This window comes from Sciurus vulgaris (genome assembly GCF_902686455.1).
Source record: "Sciurus vulgaris genome assembly, chromosome: 3".
NCBI classification, from domain to species: Eukaryota; Metazoa; Chordata; class Mammalia; order Rodentia; family Sciuridae; genus Sciurus; species Sciurus vulgaris.
This window is the reverse complement of record NC_136463.1, coordinates 92,994,196-93,013,268: the sequence shown is the minus strand read 5'-3', so window position 1 is coordinate 93,013,268 and position 19,073 is coordinate 92,994,196. Positions and strand designations below refer to the sequence as shown.

Genomic DNA, 19,073 nt, shown 5'->3' with positions numbered 1-19,073 from the left:
ATAAGAGCTGAATCTGTAACAAATGAAAATATTGAATTACCTAAGGGTCTCAATTCTGAATGTGCTATAAAATGCTAATTTTAGATGATGAATAAGAAGTATTTTACATTTATCATTAATGTTTTCCTTGGAAGGAAAATTTTATTATATTCAATTTTGGCATCAAACAACTGAGGTGTGGATAATTTATAGACCTTTTCCAGGGTCACACAGGTAGTAAAGGGCACAGTCAGGGCTTGACTTTCTTGAACCACTCTGAAGACTATTGAAGCTTTACCTAGAGCAAACAGATAAAAGCCCAACTCTGGCTTCCTTAATCACATGATTTAAATAAGGTACTCCGTTTGCATTCACTTTTTCTCTTCAAAAACATGGTGCCACTGGGTACAATCAGTTCATCTAAGGGTTCACTTAGCTGATAAATGGTTGACAAAAAGCCACAGTGCAAATGAAAACATCCTCTATCCTCCTTACCGCATCATATTTCTTGGATTCCCATTTTCTTAGCCCTCTCAGTCATTTACATATCAGTATTTGCATTATTACAGTGGTTTGTTCTAACATCATCTGGGCCATAAATATTCCTTAAAAGCCTCTCTGTGTCTCTGTGACTGACTGCTTCATAGTACACTTGAGAGTGTTGAGAATCTGGGGTAAAAAATTAGCTTTCTCGGTCAGTGATTTCATCTGTCAGCCCCAAACAACAGCAACACAGGAAAACTGGTATAAAACTGTTTTTGTCAAAGCAAAGGTACTTTGGAAATGAATAAATGTAAAACAGCCAACACTGCAGTCTCTTGAGCACTTTATTTGTTATAAATACAAGTCAATACCACAAGATGGCACCTTCTTACTTTCAACACCTAGGATTACAAACAATTATCTTCATAAAATGGTTTCAGCTTTTTAATGTGTTGTTTTAGGTATTATTGAAACCTTATAAAAGCAAGACTTGCTACAAACAGGATCGGTGTTCAATGTATATTAAATGAGGTCAGATAATTAAATTCAAGAAAAGAATTTATAAATATTCAGATAAGAAAATTGAAATTACAAAAGCAGAGTTTGTCATCATTAAACTAAATTACAACTGTGTATGGTTAATGCTATATCTACACAGCTAAGTTTTTGTTAAAATACAGTTTTAGTAATCAAATAATCTACCTCATTCTCCAACATAGCCACCTATTTTCATTTATACACCCTAACATTCAGTACACATTTCATTCAGAAACCATCTAGCTTGCACCTAGCCCAGCAATTACACACACTCTATTATCAACAGATGCAACCCATGAAGTGCCATCATCCCCTGACTACAAAACAAAATACAATATTTAAAGGTAAAAACTCAGAGAATTTTTGAAATGGTAACCCATTCTCTCTGTGTTCATGAAAATAGGCAATCCAATTTGAAAGTCTTTGAACCAATGTAAACTCTAGAAAACTCATGTTGAAGTATGGGAAGAATAAAGACTTTGCACTAATATAGTGCATAGCAATGCAATGTCAGACTCATCATTTACAGTAAATGCCTTGATTGGACTTCCTCTGGATTGTCATTATGCTGCTGAAGATCAAGTTTACTCAAGTCTGTGGGAATTCCATCATGTTTTCTTCCTTTCATAGCCAAACAGGAAGAGAAGGGTTTTTGGGTCCCTTGGGAAAACCAAAAAGATAAAACACTCACACCCACAAACACTTGAAAACAAAATGGCAGACCTAATAATCCTTGACTCCATGTCCAAATGAAGTTGAGGCAATATTACATTTGCAATACTTGTATTCTGCCCAATATCACATCATGAGATTCCTCAAAAAACTGAGAAGTCTGAGAGCTACAAAAGTGAAAGCAGTTAAGGCAGTTGATGTCTACATTTGGATTTCTTTTTCAGGTTACATGTCTAAGTCTCCATCGTAGGCTAAGGTCAGAGGCTTCTGATGGGGAGGTGTGCTTTGATGTGGTTTTGGCTTCTTGCTGCAAAGAGAAAAAAATTCCTTAGATAAAGTTCACAGAGCTCTGTTTCATCTGCCAATGACAATTTTGAAGTAGAGAAATTAAAGTATTAAAGTGACAAAAGATTCATTTCTCTGGATGTGTGGGTTTCTTTTTTAAATGCAGTCATGTTATCACTTATCAACAGGGATATATTCTGAGAAATTGTTGTTAGGTGATTTTGTCATTGTGTGAAAATCATAGTGTGTACTTATACAAACTAAACCAGTAACAACCTCATTCTCCAACATCACTAGGCAATAGAGTTTTATGGGACCATAGTCATTTATGCAGCCTATCATTATCAGAAACACTATCATGTGGTATGTTACTGTATTATATATTTTAACCCTTTTTAAGAAAGAAGGCATCATTTTTTCTCCAAAAACTTAAAAATGGTTTAAGGAATCAAGGAACTTGTTAGAAAGGTATTTTTCTTTTTTATTTATACACAGAACATGGACATCTGCTGCTGACTAATTCCTAAGCCACTATGACCTCCACATCACAGATGTTTAACATTGTAAGCAGCTGGAGCAGCCAGGTTCTTGTACCTTACTCTGATCTTGTTTTTAAGCAAATCTGTTTCTGCTCTGGCCTAAAACCTGACATTCAGCTGCCACGTCACCATAATCTGTCAGGAAAATTTCACAAGTTCTTTTCCAGGCAAAGCCCCTGTCACCTGGTCTATGCTTTATCTGTAGTCTATGATTTTGCCAGGTCAGAAAGGGCTACTTTTCCTTCTCATAAAGAGAAAAGCTAAAATTGAGTAACTTCCCCAATTCATGCAGGGATGTACTCTGCATTTTACTTCTTGTTTCTTAGTGTGCATAAATTTCTATTTATAAATATTTGTAGGTGAAATTCTACCATGCACTCCCCTGCCCCACTATCACTGCCCCCTCCCCTACCCAGTGCCTTTGCTTTGTCATGCATTCAGAGACTGCCTCTCTCCTGGGCCGTTCTCAGCAGGGAGCCATCTCTTTTCTGGTCTCCAGATATTCATGCTACGTATATTAGCATCTCTTATTTATTGGGTGCATAGTAAGTGCCAAGTTCTGTGCTGAGCAGTTCTCTCTATAAACCCCAGAACAACCCTAAGAAGGAGGCATTAAGATTAATGTTACTTTACAAAGAAGGACTAGAGTGATTCTTTACCTTCCCACAGATCACTGAGTGAGCAGCAGAGCCCAGATTTTATGGAAATCTAACACAGAGACCAAGTCACAACATTCTCCTTATGTATGTGTCATTCATTTGGCACTTGTTAGAAATGAGGGGTTTATCTGAACATATATTAATCCTTATATACAGAATGAATTTAAATTAAAACTAAACATTTTAATGTGTGGCATTTGATGACGTTAGCACAGTCACAATGTTGTCCTCTGTTACCACTACCTAGCACCAGAACATTTTCATCACCCCAAAAGGCGATTCTGTTTTCATTCAGCAGTCTCTCCCCATTTCCATGTCCCCGTGTTCCTTGGCAACCACTAATCACAGATTTGTCCGATTTGAATATCTCATGTCAATGAAATCCTATCATATGTGGCCTTTTGTGTCTAGCTTCTTTCAGTTAATGGTTAAAATGGTGAGATTTATGTTATGTGAATTTTACCACAACAGAAAAGGTTGATAAAATAATAATAGGGAGAATCCTAGTTTAAAATGCTCACGTTCTAATTTAAGGAGTAAAATTATGTCTTCAGATTGATGTTTGAAACAAATCACAGAAGCAAAGGAGATAAAAAGGAATTTTTTGAAAACCCCTGAGAGGAGTCACAGACCCTGAATGCCGCTCACCCCAGTACCTAACATGTGATGGCTGTTCCCTGAGGCCATGCTGAGTGCTGGGCATGGATGGTGGGTGAACGGCTCTCTGTCAGCGAGGCTGAGAAGAGGCAGCTGTCTGATAGACTCCCCTGGAGAGGGAGTCTCAGCTTCCCATATCCTGCTTTCTAGGCCCTTTCCAGCTTTCAAGGGGTCTTGCATAATTACCTGAATAACATCCAATTTAATTTTAATCTATAAGCATGTTCCAGTGGCTCTAATTATATAGCAGCCTAGGCTCTAGCATGGATAATAAACTCAGCTTCATACAGCATCCTAATCATGCTCATTCACAGCATTTAAAGGTACAAAGAAGTCACACATGAAGTTGCAGTTGGCACAATTTGGAAGTGACTGCTGGTGTATTGCCCCTGGTGGTGGTGTGTGTTTTCATAATGGTAAAATGAGTACAAAGAATTTAAGCTGAAGTGATAAGAAGTATCTTCCCCTCCCACCTTTCCTGTGCTGTTTCTTTGTGTGTAGAGGTATGAGGTAAGAGGCAGTTGGACACAGAGAAGAAGATAGGGGAAGAAATGTAGGTGCTCTCTAAGAGTTTTTGGTAACCCCACCCTTCACCTTCATTTGCTAAAGGTTACTACACAAAGAGAAATGAGAGATTGAGTCATGGGAAATGAGAGATTGAGAATAGGGACTGAGGTGGAATAATAGAGAAGTCTAGATCTGTGTGTAGAGATAATAATATTGCCTAGGAGACAGGTTAACTTGACCAGCCTCTATGAACGGAGCCTGGAAAATTCTGTTGAAAATATACACAGATGTTTTTATGCCTGTTTCCCTGTGTGGACTTATGAATATCATATCTGTCTCTGGACAGAAGAGAGAGCCTGATACTTCATGGGCCACAGAGTATGCTGGGATGGGTGTTTTTAGGACTTTATTTATTATAGACCTTTCTATACTGTATAATCTCTCCATTGACAGATACTAAAAATCTCAACTTAGAATATGTAAGATCTGAGAACTTTAATGGAGTTTAAAAGAAATCAACATCCTCTCAAATTGAATCTCTGAACCTCTGAATATGGTTGCATTTTTTTGGTCATCTGCAGCTTTCCAAAGCTTTCTGGCCAGTTAAACAACCTCCTAAGAAGAGGAGCTGAGGGGCAAAATCAGCTACTAGGAGGCTTTTGAGCCTGCAAGGTCCTTTCCTTTTTCCTTACTGGAATCTCTTTTTTTCCCACCCTTACAGACAATTTTTGAATTTGTTTTTTCTCCTCAACTCTGGTATCAGGAAAGGTGTGACCACACTAAATCAGGGCCCACAAATGCCTGGCACATAGGCCACCACCACCACCTCCAGTCATTTGTGCCTAGTGGACACCTCCAATCCATCACAGTCTTCCCTCCTGTTGAGTCAAAGTGCAGCTCGTCACTCTTCCTAACAGAGTACTCCTGACAACCACCACTGCTGTTAGAGTTAGCACAAAGGGTAAGACCATTTTCCTATCCTGGCTGTAAAAGATCATTGACTAACACAGTTTAAAGTGAGCTCTTCCAGGGCCATTTGCATTTTCGCAAAGGATAAAAACACATGCTGTCAGAAAAGTAAGCTCATTGTGAACTGACAGGCGAGCTGTTGCACTTAGCACCCTTGAATTCAGGCCGCAAGGGCTCATCACTAGGCCAGTAGAGACTAACCAGTTGGATGATAGCAGCAAACTCTTGTTTTGGCAGTTATTCATGAGAGATGAACTTCTGGAAGTGCCACCACTTTTAAATTTGGAAAGAATGAGAATTTTAAGAGTCTGTTACTGAATCAGGCTGGGCAGGGAAGAATGGACACCATATCTGAAGTAACTTCCAGGTTCTGTATCCTCACCGATTAACTTCAAGCTTACCCAGTGGTCATCTCCACTAAATTGCCTCACTGATATTTATTGCCAGGGCAAACTGGGGCATCAGTGATATTTCTAGAACTCCCAACGTTAATGGTAGATGTTCAAAGGGCTGTATATTAAAAAGAAGGAGTCCTGAAGAAGACCGTTTTTCTATATTTTCTCAAAGGCATTTCTAAGTTTTATTATAAATTGCTTTCATCTAAAGTATACACCTAAGACCTGCCATATTATAGCTGTTCTCTTGTTCTAAGCCCTTTATTTTGGTGGAAAATATAAAATCTCCAAAACTGTCATCCTGGAACTCTCCCGCAAGCTATTTAATAGGATTAGGTGCTGTGAAAACATCTATTTGGCTTTCTTTAGGCAGCTCATATGTAGCAGTAAATGGCATGTGCTTCCAGGTCTACAGCTTATTTCACCAGTGAAATCAGGAATCTGTAGCGAGGTGACAGCTGTACACATGACACTGAATCTGAAGTTTTCGGGATAACTCAAGGGAAAAAAACTATGGAGACAGAAAGAACAGCAGAAGTGGCTTCTACTCTGGGGTTAGGCAAACCTATAGTTAATCCTACCATGCTAGCGATTGAAGAAATGTTATTTAATTTCAATGAGGATCAATTACTCCTTCCCAAAACGGGGACAATAATAGCAACATCTCATTAGACCATCATGAGGACTAGATAAGGCAATATGTATAAAGTGCTTTATGCTTGACATATAAATATTATATTTTTTCTTGACATTTTTCTAAAAACCGTGGGTAATAAATTAGTTTTCACTAATCTACCCATCTATTCATTTATTCATGTGTTCAATAGATAATTTTCAAATGTCTGCTTTAAGAAATCAATAAAACATAGTAATAATAGCCCCCCCCCCCCTGAAATTCTTGGGGTTTGGTAGAGTTGGAAGAGGTTTATACAAATAACTACAGTGTCAGCATAAAGTAAATACCACAGGGGAGGAGACATAGATAAGTTATTCCAGAATGTTTCACAGGAGAAGGTTGATAATTGAGTTTGACTGGAGGAACTGGTTGAATGCCAACAGCTGATGATGAAAGGTTCATTCTAGAGTAACCCATGGAAGCTATAGCCTTCCTGGGAAATTGGAAGAATAGCTCCCTCAATGTCCTAATATTAAGTTATTCCACTTAAAAAATTACTCCTAAGAAAGAGATCTGTTATGGTTTGGATGAGAGGTATCCCAAAACTCATGTGTGAATGCAAGAACATTCAGAGGTGAAATGATTGGGTTGTGAGAGCTTTAACTGAATCAGTGAATTAATTCCCCAATAGGGATTTACTGAGTGGTAACTGAAGGCAGGTGGAGAGGGGCTGGAGGAGGTGGGTCATTGCAGGCATGCCTGTGGGTACATATTTTGTATCTGATGCGTGGAGTCTCTCTCTCTCTCTGCTTTCTGATCATCATGTGAGCTGCTTCTCTCCATCACACTCTTTTGTCATGATCTTCTGACTCAGCTGGAGCCCCAAGGAATGAAATTGGCTATCTATGGTCTGAGACCTCTGAAACTATGAACCCCAAAATAAACTTTTCTTACTCTAATTTTTCTTGTCTTTTGGTCAGGGCAATGAAAAAGCTGTCCAAAACAAGGTCTTATATTCAACTGTCATAAAATCTTTTAATCATATTATACGAAATAAGTTTCTTTTAAAAAATTAACATAACAAACATAAAACAAATAAAAATGACCATGACTCTTAAAATAGGTGAATAAGTGCTTGAGCATTAGCATAAAATATTCAAGACAGCAGCACAAACAGAAAGAAAGAAGTACTGTATCACAAACCATTTGGATGGAAATGAATGTGTTAAATGAGAAACTAAATTTGTGAATAAGAAGTCTGAAGCAATGACAGAGTAGCTGATGTGAAAGAGATGTGAATGTGGAATAAAACTGTTGTGAATATAAAATTAAAGACAGTATTTTAAAATAAAGTATTAAAATATAATATAGGATTACTGAAGGGACTATATAATTAAGAATATTGAATATTATAGTAGAAAATGTACTATTTTAATCCAAATTGAAATTTATTAATTTGATGTAATATTTTCCTTTCTGACTTTTTATTTTCTTCAATGAGAAAATGAAGACAAACCTATTTGGACCCACACAACATACTAGATTTTCCAGAATACAGGGAGTCAATAGAAAATGAAATTGAAAGTTGTTTGGGATCTAGTTGTGAAAGACTTCAGTTGACTGGTTAGAAATACAGAACATGACTTTGATTTTACTACTACTGGAATTAGAAACCACTGCTGTGTCAGTAGGAGAGGGATGACCACCTGGAGCAAAGTCTTAGGAGGACTTCCAACTATAGGCAAATATGTGGCTATTATGTGACTCCCAGAAGGGAAATTATTAGGGACAGGCATTGGGGAGGAAAAGATAGACATGAGAAATAATGTGCATAAATATGTGTATTATTTGGTCACTGAAAAATAAAGGGAAAATTCCACTGATATTTTATATTTCAAAAATTTTCTGGGAAACTATGTTACCAGAATTCAGTGATGTAACTAATTAATCCCCAGAGCCAAAGGGCCTTACTAAATATTTGTTACTAATGAAATGGATTGAGGTTAACACATTTTTAAGTTAGAGGGAATGGAAAAAGCAAAAATGGCAAAATTTATGTGTAACCACATGTTTATTTTTCTTAGATATAAAAAGAAAAACCCTTGGATAAATTCTAGCTTTTAATAACCACAATAGAATTGGGATTTGGGGATGTGGTTATTAATAGAATTTATTCAACAGTTTTTTAAATTGGCTTTTTGAGGATCTTTTAAATTTTTTATTGGTACATTATAGCTATACATAATAGTGGGGTTCATTGGGACCAAATCACACATGCATGGAATATAATTTGCTCCCTATACAGACCAATAAACTACCTGATTATCTTGTGCCTTAGTGACCGGTTACTTTAAGAGCTGTTTCCTTTATGCTGTACCTCCATGCCTTTTGTTGCAATTTAGTCTTTTCCTGTTTTCTGAAACTTTCCTGATGGTGAAAGTTTCTGATCATTCTAAACCTAATACAAAGTTTTCAAATTCACATTTGATCATTAGGATTGGATCTAGGTAGCACTTGCCAAACTTATCAATTGAAACATTCAAATTGGTGAAATCATTTGATTATAGGGTGCATGACTACTGGAAGACATTCATGACTTTTCACTACAACATTCTGGAAATGTTAGCTGGCTGGAAATCCAATTTCTAGGGAATCAATTTTTATCACGATAGGTGGCAGAAAGAATTAAAGTCATCTTATTTTCTTTGCCAACTTTCACTGACCAAGAGCAAAGATTTAAAAACCTGTGTAGCCTTGGAAACAGCATTTGAGGCTAAATATACAAAGGCGAGATTTGAATTAAGATTTAGGTGAAAATTTTCGAGGAAGTAGTCTATGAGACTGATGATGAATATAAATATCTCAATTTGTAGAAAAATATGAAATAACACTTTGATCTTATGAAAATATCCTTGGAAATTTTGCTTTGTAAGCTAATAAAATATTCTTAACATACTTAAAAGTGTTCAAAAGTATTTACTTTTATATGGTTTCAATAGGTCAGCACATCAACTAAAATATATTCTATACAGTAAACTAATTATCATTCTCTGAGAATAATAATTATTTATCATTTCTATTAAGAACTAGTCAAAGAATGGGGTTCCTGAAATTGACAATTAAATTTTCTCTCATAACCTGTCATTCTTGATAAATACTTGCTCTACTATTTAAAATGCACCAAGAGGTAGCTTAAATCAACTGGTTAGTTTAACTTAACTGGTCAAAATAGACCAAGTTAAAAACAAAATTTAAAAACTAGAATTAAGTAGTGTTTTCACTGCTTTGGGAGCAGATTAGTTCATCTGGGCAGCTTTTATACACCCAAATGACCTGGCCACACCCAAAATTAATTGAATTAGAATCTCTGAACCAGTGTGCATCAAGGCTAAAACTTACTGTTTTAAATCAAAGTATTAAATAGAAAAGCTCTAATTAATGATTTCTTCTGTACACCTGGTGTTATTCAAACACCAAATAAAAGAAAGCTATTTCTAGTGGGAGCAGCAACAATAACAACTCCTATTTCAACTATTCAATCACTCCACTACTGTGAGACTATGGTCTCAAGGATCTTGTCATAATGCCAGTGACTTTGAAATATGTTTTCTTTTAGTTTAACATGCCACATATTTAAAAAGAGTAACACTTTACTATTTAGTACTTACCAAACAAGGTAGGAAGTAAATACTAGGAAAATCATGATAAGAAAACCGCCACCTGAAACGCCATAAACCCAAATTTTTACTCGGCCATCTGTTTAAGATAGAGATAACATAACAAGCTTAGCATACACATATCTATAGCATTTGAGACAGAGAGAGAGAGAGAGAGAGAGAGCGAGAGAGAGAGAAAGTAACATAATGTTAACAACCTTAAGCTGATTATCAGTTCAAGATTTGAAATGAACACCAGCACCTTAAGCCAACTGAGCACTCAACCACATAAATTAGCAACATCCTGGCATTCTCTGTGAGTTGATAGGAAATGAAATGAAGATGTTCTCTTTTGAACATCATAGGAATATGGGATCTCTACTAGAAAATATCTTCGGGAACAGACAAGCTCTAAATTGCATTACATTGTACTGCTTTTCAGGGACTTGTACATATACAAACAATTTGCATTGATCTGTTGGATCTGTCAAATTAACCCTCAAAAATATTAGGTTGTAACTGCATGGCACTAAAACATTTGTTTGCTGAATGTTTTATCTTCCACCTAAATTGAGAGATCTGTGTAATTATAAGGATAGGTGGAAATATCCATAGGTAACAGATATCAAGGGTAAACAACAATAACAACAAAAACAAAACCAGGTAGAAATGTAAGCTATGATATTGTCAAATATTTTCACAATGTAAGGCAAATACTTAACAAGTATTACTTTATCCAATCAAATCAATTAGCAGACAATTTTGAATTTATTTGAAGGTGCTTATAGTCTTATGGATATCATATAAAATATTGCAAAACATTTTGACAACATAAAAAAATTATAATCGAAAGACAATCCTGTATGTCTCTTAATCCTGCATGCAAAGGAAATTAGTCTGACCATTTTTAGCAACTCTTATTTCTGAATGAAGTTATGTGAATAAAAACTACATAACAATTTAAACAAGTCACCAAATTACTATAAAATTATAATCATGTGCATAAAAGAACACATTATTTAGGACTTCGTATATATATATATATATGTATAAATATATGTGTATATATAAAAATACACACACACACACACACACACACACACATATGTACACACACACTAGAGTTAAGTAATGTAGACCAAATATTCTTGTCTGTTTTGTGACATTTTCTATGTAAGAAATAGTTTGGGTGTACATACAGTTTTCCAATACATGATAGGAACAAATTGTTTTTGGATATCTAATATGTTATTCCCTATTTTATGTAAGTATATAGCTAACTAAATTTAAAATTGAACTGACAAAGGTTAACTGTTAGCGTTCCAAAGGAATGGCCTTCCTTTATAAAAGAAACACACCCAGTGATTACTACATGGATACTACATGGATATAATTACCTGTAGGTCCAAACTACATATACCAGTATCTTAGTCTGAATGTTTCCAGGGATAAAAAACAATCAAAACCTACTGTAAGCATATTTGTTTTTAATAAAATCACAGTTATGGTTTAGATATGAGGTGTTCCCCCAAAACTTACATGTAACAAAAAATGCAAGAACATGAAATGATTAGCTTGTAATAGTTGTAACTTAGTAGATTAACCCACTGATGGATTAACTGTGTGTAACTCGAGGCAGGAAGGTGCGACTAGAGGAAGTAGGTCACTGAGGGCTTGCCTCTGGGATTTATGTTTTGTCCTTGGTAGGCAGAGTGCTCTCAGCTTCCTGCTGCCATGTCTTGTCTGCTTTTCTCCATCACACCCTTCTACCATGATGTTCTGCCTCACCTCAGGCCCAGAACTATGGAGTCAGGACCATGGACTGAACCTCTGAAACTGTGAGCCACATAAACTTTTCCTCCTCTACATTGTACTTGTCAAGTCTTTTGGTCACAGAGACAAAAAAGCCAACTAAAACAACCACAATCACTTTCAATTATATTACAACAACATATTATAATTTTTTCTTACTGGACACTTTCAAGCCTCAGTGGGCTTTTGCTATAGTAAGGAGACTTTTTTTTTTTTTTTTTTTTAAACAGTGCTGGGAATTGAACCCACGGCCTTGTGCTTGCAAAGCAAGCACTCTACCAACTCATCTATATCCCCAGCCCCAGTAATAAGAATACTTTTCTATGGTCATAAAACTTTTAACAAAGTTTTCATTCTAATCTCTTTGAAACACAAATTATGAAATGCTCTATTTTCAGATTTTACATTGGCAACAATAAACAAATAAATGAATAAATAAAATGTCTTCCCTGGGCAAGAATGTTCTTTATATCTCTTTGCCTATAAAATTTCAGAGTTGCTGTATTGGGATGATCCAGTACTTTCAAATCCCCAATGTAAATACATATAGTGGCACAAGACCTTTAAGGCCTGTTACTTTAAAAATAATTTAATAAATTAAATTTAATAAGCATTTTTATGATTCAAAATGAATAGGATAACAATTCTATTATTAAAATAGTTTTAATTCTATTATTAAAATAGTTAAAAATATGTAGTAAAAAATTGTCTTTTCATCATTCTCTCTCAGTTACTCAGGAGCTACGACACTGCTAGTCTGTGAGTCTTTTCAGTTTGGGTTTGCATATGCAAGCATCTGAATACACACAAATTCATAGCCTTCTTTGAAAACAACAAATGAGGTATATCATTCCTTTTTATTTATAATTTTTCTTTCACTAAACAATACAGGTTGTATATATTTCCAAGTTAGTTCTTAAAACCAGGTCTACCTTATTTTAGTACCCCTTTGAGATACCACTGCACAGTTATACCGTATTTTTTGTTTTTATATTATTGCATTTATGAGTGTTTTTATACTCATTTACTATAACAAGAACTAATGTAATGAATATTATTTACATACTTCCTTTAGTATATATCTGTATTTCTGCAGAATGAAATCCTAGAACAAAACCTTTAGGTCAAAGCATATGATAGTTAAATAGATTAGGGAAGTCTTCCTTCTTGAGAGGTTGTTCTAATTTATATTCTCAGCAAACATATATTTATATGTATATTGATATGAATACACATATACTACACATGTGTGTGCATATACATATGTTTGTATGTATATCTATCTACACATATACACGTGTGCACATATACTCACAACATTGTACTGTTGATACTTAGTTAGCCCTTGAGAGTCTGTCCATGACTGAAGATTAAGGACCTCACTTATGGATTTGAATAAGACCTTATCGTAATTCTTTTTCTGAAATAAGGTCTACAAGCAACTGGTGAATCTGTCTGTATTTCACATCATTTTCCCTCAAACTTAAAGCTACTTCTTTTTTAGTCATAAAACTAATGAGATATTTTTAAATATCTTTGACATTCTAAGACATGTAGGGGAATCAAAAGTTCAAAAAGATACTGTACTCTTCCTTAAAATTTGGTTGAGGTGTGTGATTCTTATTTCTCCAGTTAAATCCAGAGTCCTTTGTACCCAAGCTCTGGATTTTGCTTCATTTAAACATCTCGTCAAGCCTCCTTGGCATGGTCAAATCTTCAGGTTATAAAGAAAGTCCCCAGGGTATATCTGCCTGAGCTTCGTCTATCTCTTTCCTCCCATGCCCCACCAGTTACCACAAGCTGCTTAGTCATTAACAGCACTCTGCTTCCTAGAAGGGTATGTGTGAGAGGCACAGAGACTCTTGCTCTTTTCTTCTTCCTACTTTACACAGTGGAACATAAAGTCCTTAATGACTCGCCTTCTTCGAATCTTCCTGTCACTTGTGGTATGATGCTGATAAAATTAGTTTGCAGTTTCCTCATCTCTCAGATGAGGATGACATCTCTTTAGACTGGAAGAATGTAATGATTCCTGCAACAAAGCCAGCTAGCACAGAACCACAGAGCACATAGCAAGCAATACATTTTCTTTCCCATTCTTAGTAAGCACTAATTTCTGAGCCCAACAGGCCTGACATTCTGCAATACCCAGGAAAATCTTGCAGGGCAGTTGCCACTAGAATGATTTTATAGATGAGAAGTGGAGACCTTGAAGTTAAGGGATTACACCTAATCATAAAACTGATGAGTTTAAGCCATTATGCTAGTAAGGTCTGTCTGCCTTTAAAATTGGTGCCCCTTCCTTTGGTGCTCTTACCATTTCACCTGTGTTTCTCAAATAAGACCACATCTCTGAACATTTCCTATAAGCTTCTGAGATTCCATTTCATTTTTTTCCTTGAATTTCAATTATGTATACAAATAAAGTTATAAAAACAGAGGTAGTTTACAATTAAAAGGATACCATTTTGTGACTTAACTCACTGTTTCTTAGACTATGATTGACAGACTAATAATCATACTTGAAAATATTTCACATTTAAAGAGGACTTAAATCATATAACACTCCAAATTTTAGAAATCTTAAGCTGAAACATATTGTATCTTCCTCTCTCCTCTTCCTTCCCTCCACTCTTTTCATAATGAACCACAGATCAAAATAGGAACCCCCCACAAGGAAATTTCCATTTCTTATTTATAACTGAGACACACCTGGATCAAGTAGCTGAAGAGACCATCCTTTAAAAATATCATGTATTTTTGAATTTACAGGTCTATTTTTCCCAGAAAGGTTTTTCACATCTGCTTTTTTATCCTCTGAGCCTGGTACTTTCATGCAGTAATCCAGGAAGCCATTTGATCTCATTATCTCTGTATAGCCCTTCTCACAACCACAGACTCCACCCTATAGCATAAAAAATATTTTTATGGTTACACAGTGAGTTGCGCAAATGAATTAAGAACAATTTGAAGGCTGAAATCACTTAATTTTTGCACAATGTGTCATAATAACTTAGGGTCTTCAGCAACCATCTTACCAATGAGATAAAAATCAAATATATAATTCATTTTTTCTGAATTTCAAAGTTAACATTAAATAAGTTGTCAGGTTTTTCTAATGTGTCTATAATTCTGACACCTACCAAATATGAAATCACAGTTCTTTGTGAATGTATTGTATTAACTATGCCTTTTTCTCTTTTTTAGAGATGTTTATGACATTTAATCAAATTACATTTGACTGTCCCCCAATAGTTTCAGATATATGCCCACTGGTTCCAACCTCACCTTTCTAAAAAGCAAAGCAAAAGGGATTACATATCAAGTTTCTTCACATTAGGTGCTCTCTGAAGTCTTGTCATTACCCCAGCTGCCAAATGCATCTATTACCTCCTATTGCTGCTCACTAACTAGTCCCAACTATCCCTAGTCCCTAACTGTTCATAGGAGCACAGTCCAAGTGGAAGAAGAGAATTTACCAAAGGCACATGTCCAAGAAAAAAATGTCATATATCTATGTCAATGACTCTTTCATTTGGTAACCTGCGTGTCACACTACATCATATTCCGTGGTACTCTGACGATGTGTCCTTTATATTTGTCTGTGAAATTCATGGTCATTTTCACATATAATGTCTGTGAGAAGTTATGATGAGGTATGATAGACATGGATTCCCATCTGTCCTTGGACATGAATCTGAAAAAAATTTCTCTTCTGCTAGCAAACAGGAAACAGAGAATAAAAGAAAAAAACCCATAAGAGTATAAATTTCTACTATGACTTTGCTATTATGGCTCCTTACCAAAACTATTTATCTGGCATTTTATGAACAGACCCCTAGCCTCTTCTAGATAATGCCAATCCTCATTAGTCAGTCAGCTTTATTTAGGTCATTAATTGTTGACTAACGGAGTGATTTGGCAGAGCAATAAATATTATAACTAAATAAGGCACTTTGATCTTTTTAAAAAAGGGAAAAGGTTAGAAAAGCAAATGTTATAATTAACTGCCCATCATTCAATACAGGTTGTAGTCATATAATAATGACAATAATCATGGGATTTTAAGCTGGTTTTAATTGAAGTTACCACATGGTGTTCAATGGAAGGACCTGATTAAGAAAATGTGGATATTTTCAGTTATTAAGGCAATCTTTTCAACGTGCCTTTCTGAGAGAAAAGTTGTAACCAATCAGTCCCCTGTGTCAAGGGGTTCAAGGAAAAGAGCAATTTATGTTTTTATTAGAAAGGGAATCCAGGGAGTTGGCAGAAAGCTACAACTTCTATTTTGCAAACATCATTAGCCCAAATGAAGTTGTTACTGATTTTCTCCCCCATTTCTCCTTCTATTACCCTCAGCAGGCTTGCTCATTGTCTTTTCTATGGTAAAGAATTGACGTATCTTTTAAAAAAAAAAAAAAAGAGAATTAAACCATCTTAAAAGAGAAGAACTATAAAATAGGATTGAGTACTTGAATTATTTTTAATCAAATTGTTTTTAAATAAGTACACGATAGAAAAAAAAACTAAGAAATGTAATTTAACTTTTAAAAATTATTTATACACTGCACGTATGAGTGACATTGATTTGAATACATTACACATTGTGAATTAATTCCTAAGCAACTGTAGATAGGAGTTATGGGAGGAGAAGGGATGTAAGATTTCTCTTGGAAAACAAACACACACACATTTTTCAACCATAGTAACATTTAACTTATTTAAATTGAACTAAAAATTCACTCACACCAAAATCATCATATTGTAATAAATTTTACAAAATAATTTTATCAATATGAACATTTACATCTTTCAAAATAGATGTATGAAAGGCTAAGAATAGAAGACATAAATTGACCATGAAGGCTTTTTAGTAGATAGGACTAATATAAATTAGATATCTGAAAGGTAGATTTGATTATAAACAGATCTATAGGGAAAAGACCACTTTCCTTAATACATGGCACTATACAGAATTTCTCATATCTGTGGTTAGTCCTGCTAGTGCCTCTAGATGGTATCATGGGCACGTGGAACTGCTGCCTGGACTGTAGCAGACAGAAGCACATCTAAATGCGTACGTGTAAAACGACAATTAAAATACCTGTGGAGGACTCTAGCACGTGACTTACCTGTGTGCAGTAGGAGAAAGGTTTTCTGCAGGCTGGAATACACTGCCGAATAGCAGCAGGGCGTGCCTGAGGGGAGCACCCTCCTGCAAAAGAGATCCCAGGTTCATTTACAGATATCTGTACGATCCACAGGCATTTTTACATTTTGGGGTATTTTTTGCCCTCTGGCAATGGTCACCTTGTAATGATATTATCATTCTTGTTTTAAATCTACATAGTAACAATGTGGTCCAGCCCCATCTCAGTGATTACACCAGGATGTGTTGTTTCAGATGGGGGCTCTGCCAAAAGACAATGTTTTATGATGGAGTTTTTTCCATGTTTATTGGCAATGTGATTCTATCATGTGGCCACATTTGAGGCCACATTTGAAGTCTATGGGTACCAGAATCAGCAAAAATAATTGCTGAAATGGCAATTTAAGTTCAGTAGCAGAACACCCATCTATTTAATGATTCTATGTTCCCCCAACTCCTGTAACCCAGCTAGGGACTAGGCTGATTCCAATAATCAAATGCTAAAAGAATGCTAATAGTGAATTAATGGGACCACAGTAGCAAAATCTTTGGAAACATTTTTATACATATACCAACCAGAATAAACAGTCATGTATAAAGTACCACACACATTTTTTAGGAACAAATGCATAAACTCTTGTGGTGGGGGGCAGGGGACATCTGACACAGGACTTGTAGGCGCTCGGTAAATACTTTAGAGTAAATGAGTGGGATAATGTATGTCTTTGTAACCTGAAAATAGTCTAAATACTGATCTTGCCTTCTTGGATTCAAAGCAGTAAAACAGACATGGGGAAAAGCCTAAAGATAGACTAAAAAGCTGATTTATTATTCAAGGGAAGTGTTTCAACTGTATTTATATAGTATTGGTTGCATTTATAGGTTCTAGTCTTTGCATTACTATAATTTTCAACCAATTACATTTTATGATTTTGTAGCTAGCAAAAGGTTTTGAACTCAATACAGTGTAGGGAATACTCAGACCTACATTTCTCCTGGAAATGAAGCAGCTAAATTATCACCACTACTTCAAAAATAAAACAAATAAACCACACTGAAAAGAAATCCTATACAATAGAGAATTAGCACCTTGGTGTGAAACTGATCATTTGGATATTAATGGCAATAACCAACTAGTCCTGTTGTTGCCATTATGTTTGGGGAAGGGGTTTCTACTCTTTAAACCAGTCATCTCCAAAGCAGGTTACCCCAGGGCACAACCTCCTGCAAACTAGGAAGAAAAATACCAGAAATTACATAAATTATAGTACATGTTTAGAAATTTTAATAATGAAATTAAGCTCTAATGATATTCTGCAGATGATACTGGTGATCTGAGCTCATTCATCAGATGACTGCATGCTGTGCAGAAGGACCACCACTTGAGACTCTGACCCTCATCATTATGCTAGCTCTCGGCACTACGTAGAACAGGAGGTGCTTCTGTGCTCCTGGCAAGGCAGACTTACAGTATATTGAGTTTTAACAACAACTTACAAAATGAAAAGGTAGCTTACAATAAATTATTGTATGGATAAACTATGGATTAAAAGGAACATCAATAATGCAAGGACATGTAAACAAGAAAAGGGAGGAGCTGACATCCCTTCTATTTCTATAGAAGCTTCTCTCACCTTTGAATAAGCTGTTTGTCAGTGGCTGTGCTAAGGAAAATCAATGTCAACTTCCTTTGCCCTGACAAGAAGGCATCAAAAAAAAATCTTTAAAATTATTGAGGAGACCATCTGTTCAATCAAATTGTATCACTGTCAGGAATGAGGAACCTTTTCTTCACTCTATTTTTAGGTACTAAATAGTAATCACAATCAGCAAAATGTTCAAAACTAAGTTTTCAGTACATAAATATGAGCATCTGTTACAGTAAGAAAAATTTTTGTATCATTTAACACACATTTAATTTTTAAATATTTTTCAACTCTTTTAATATCAATTTTGAGTATATTTTATAACATAACAGCAAAACAATGTGGGCTGATATTTTGACGTATGTACTCAAAACCTTTTTACTGAGAAGGTACATGATTTAAAATTTTAAAGATCATTGTTTTAAACTAGCATGTATCATTTTGGGGTTTTCTCTAAGGTAATAAAATTTAAGGACATTTTATTGTGTTTCAGTTTATTTCTGGAGATATAT

The 19,073-nt window shown here is 35.4% G+C and overlaps 1 protein-coding gene across 3 annotated transcripts in view; it reads right to left on the bottom strand.

Moving 5' to 3' along the window:
* Positions 1 to 796: 796 nt before the first annotated feature.
* THSD7B (thrombospondin type 1 domain containing 7B) overlaps positions 797 to 19,073 on the bottom strand; it is an 842,386-nt gene continuing 824,109 nt past the window's right edge. For all 3 annotated transcript variants that reach the window (XM_079135600.1, XM_079135599.1, XM_079135601.1), the window contains 4 exons: positions 16,899 to 16,981; positions 14,479 to 14,671; positions 9,967 to 10,054; positions 797 to 1,978 (listed from right to left, as the gene is read on the bottom strand). In XM_079135600.1, the coding sequence (XP_078991726.1) occupies positions 1,897 to 1,978; positions 9,967 to 10,054; positions 14,479 to 14,671; positions 16,899 to 16,981 (446 nt within the window). In that variant the 3' untranslated portion in view covers positions 797 to 1,896. The remainder of the gene's footprint in view (positions 1,979 to 9,966; positions 10,055 to 14,478; positions 14,672 to 16,898; positions 16,982 to 19,073) is intronic.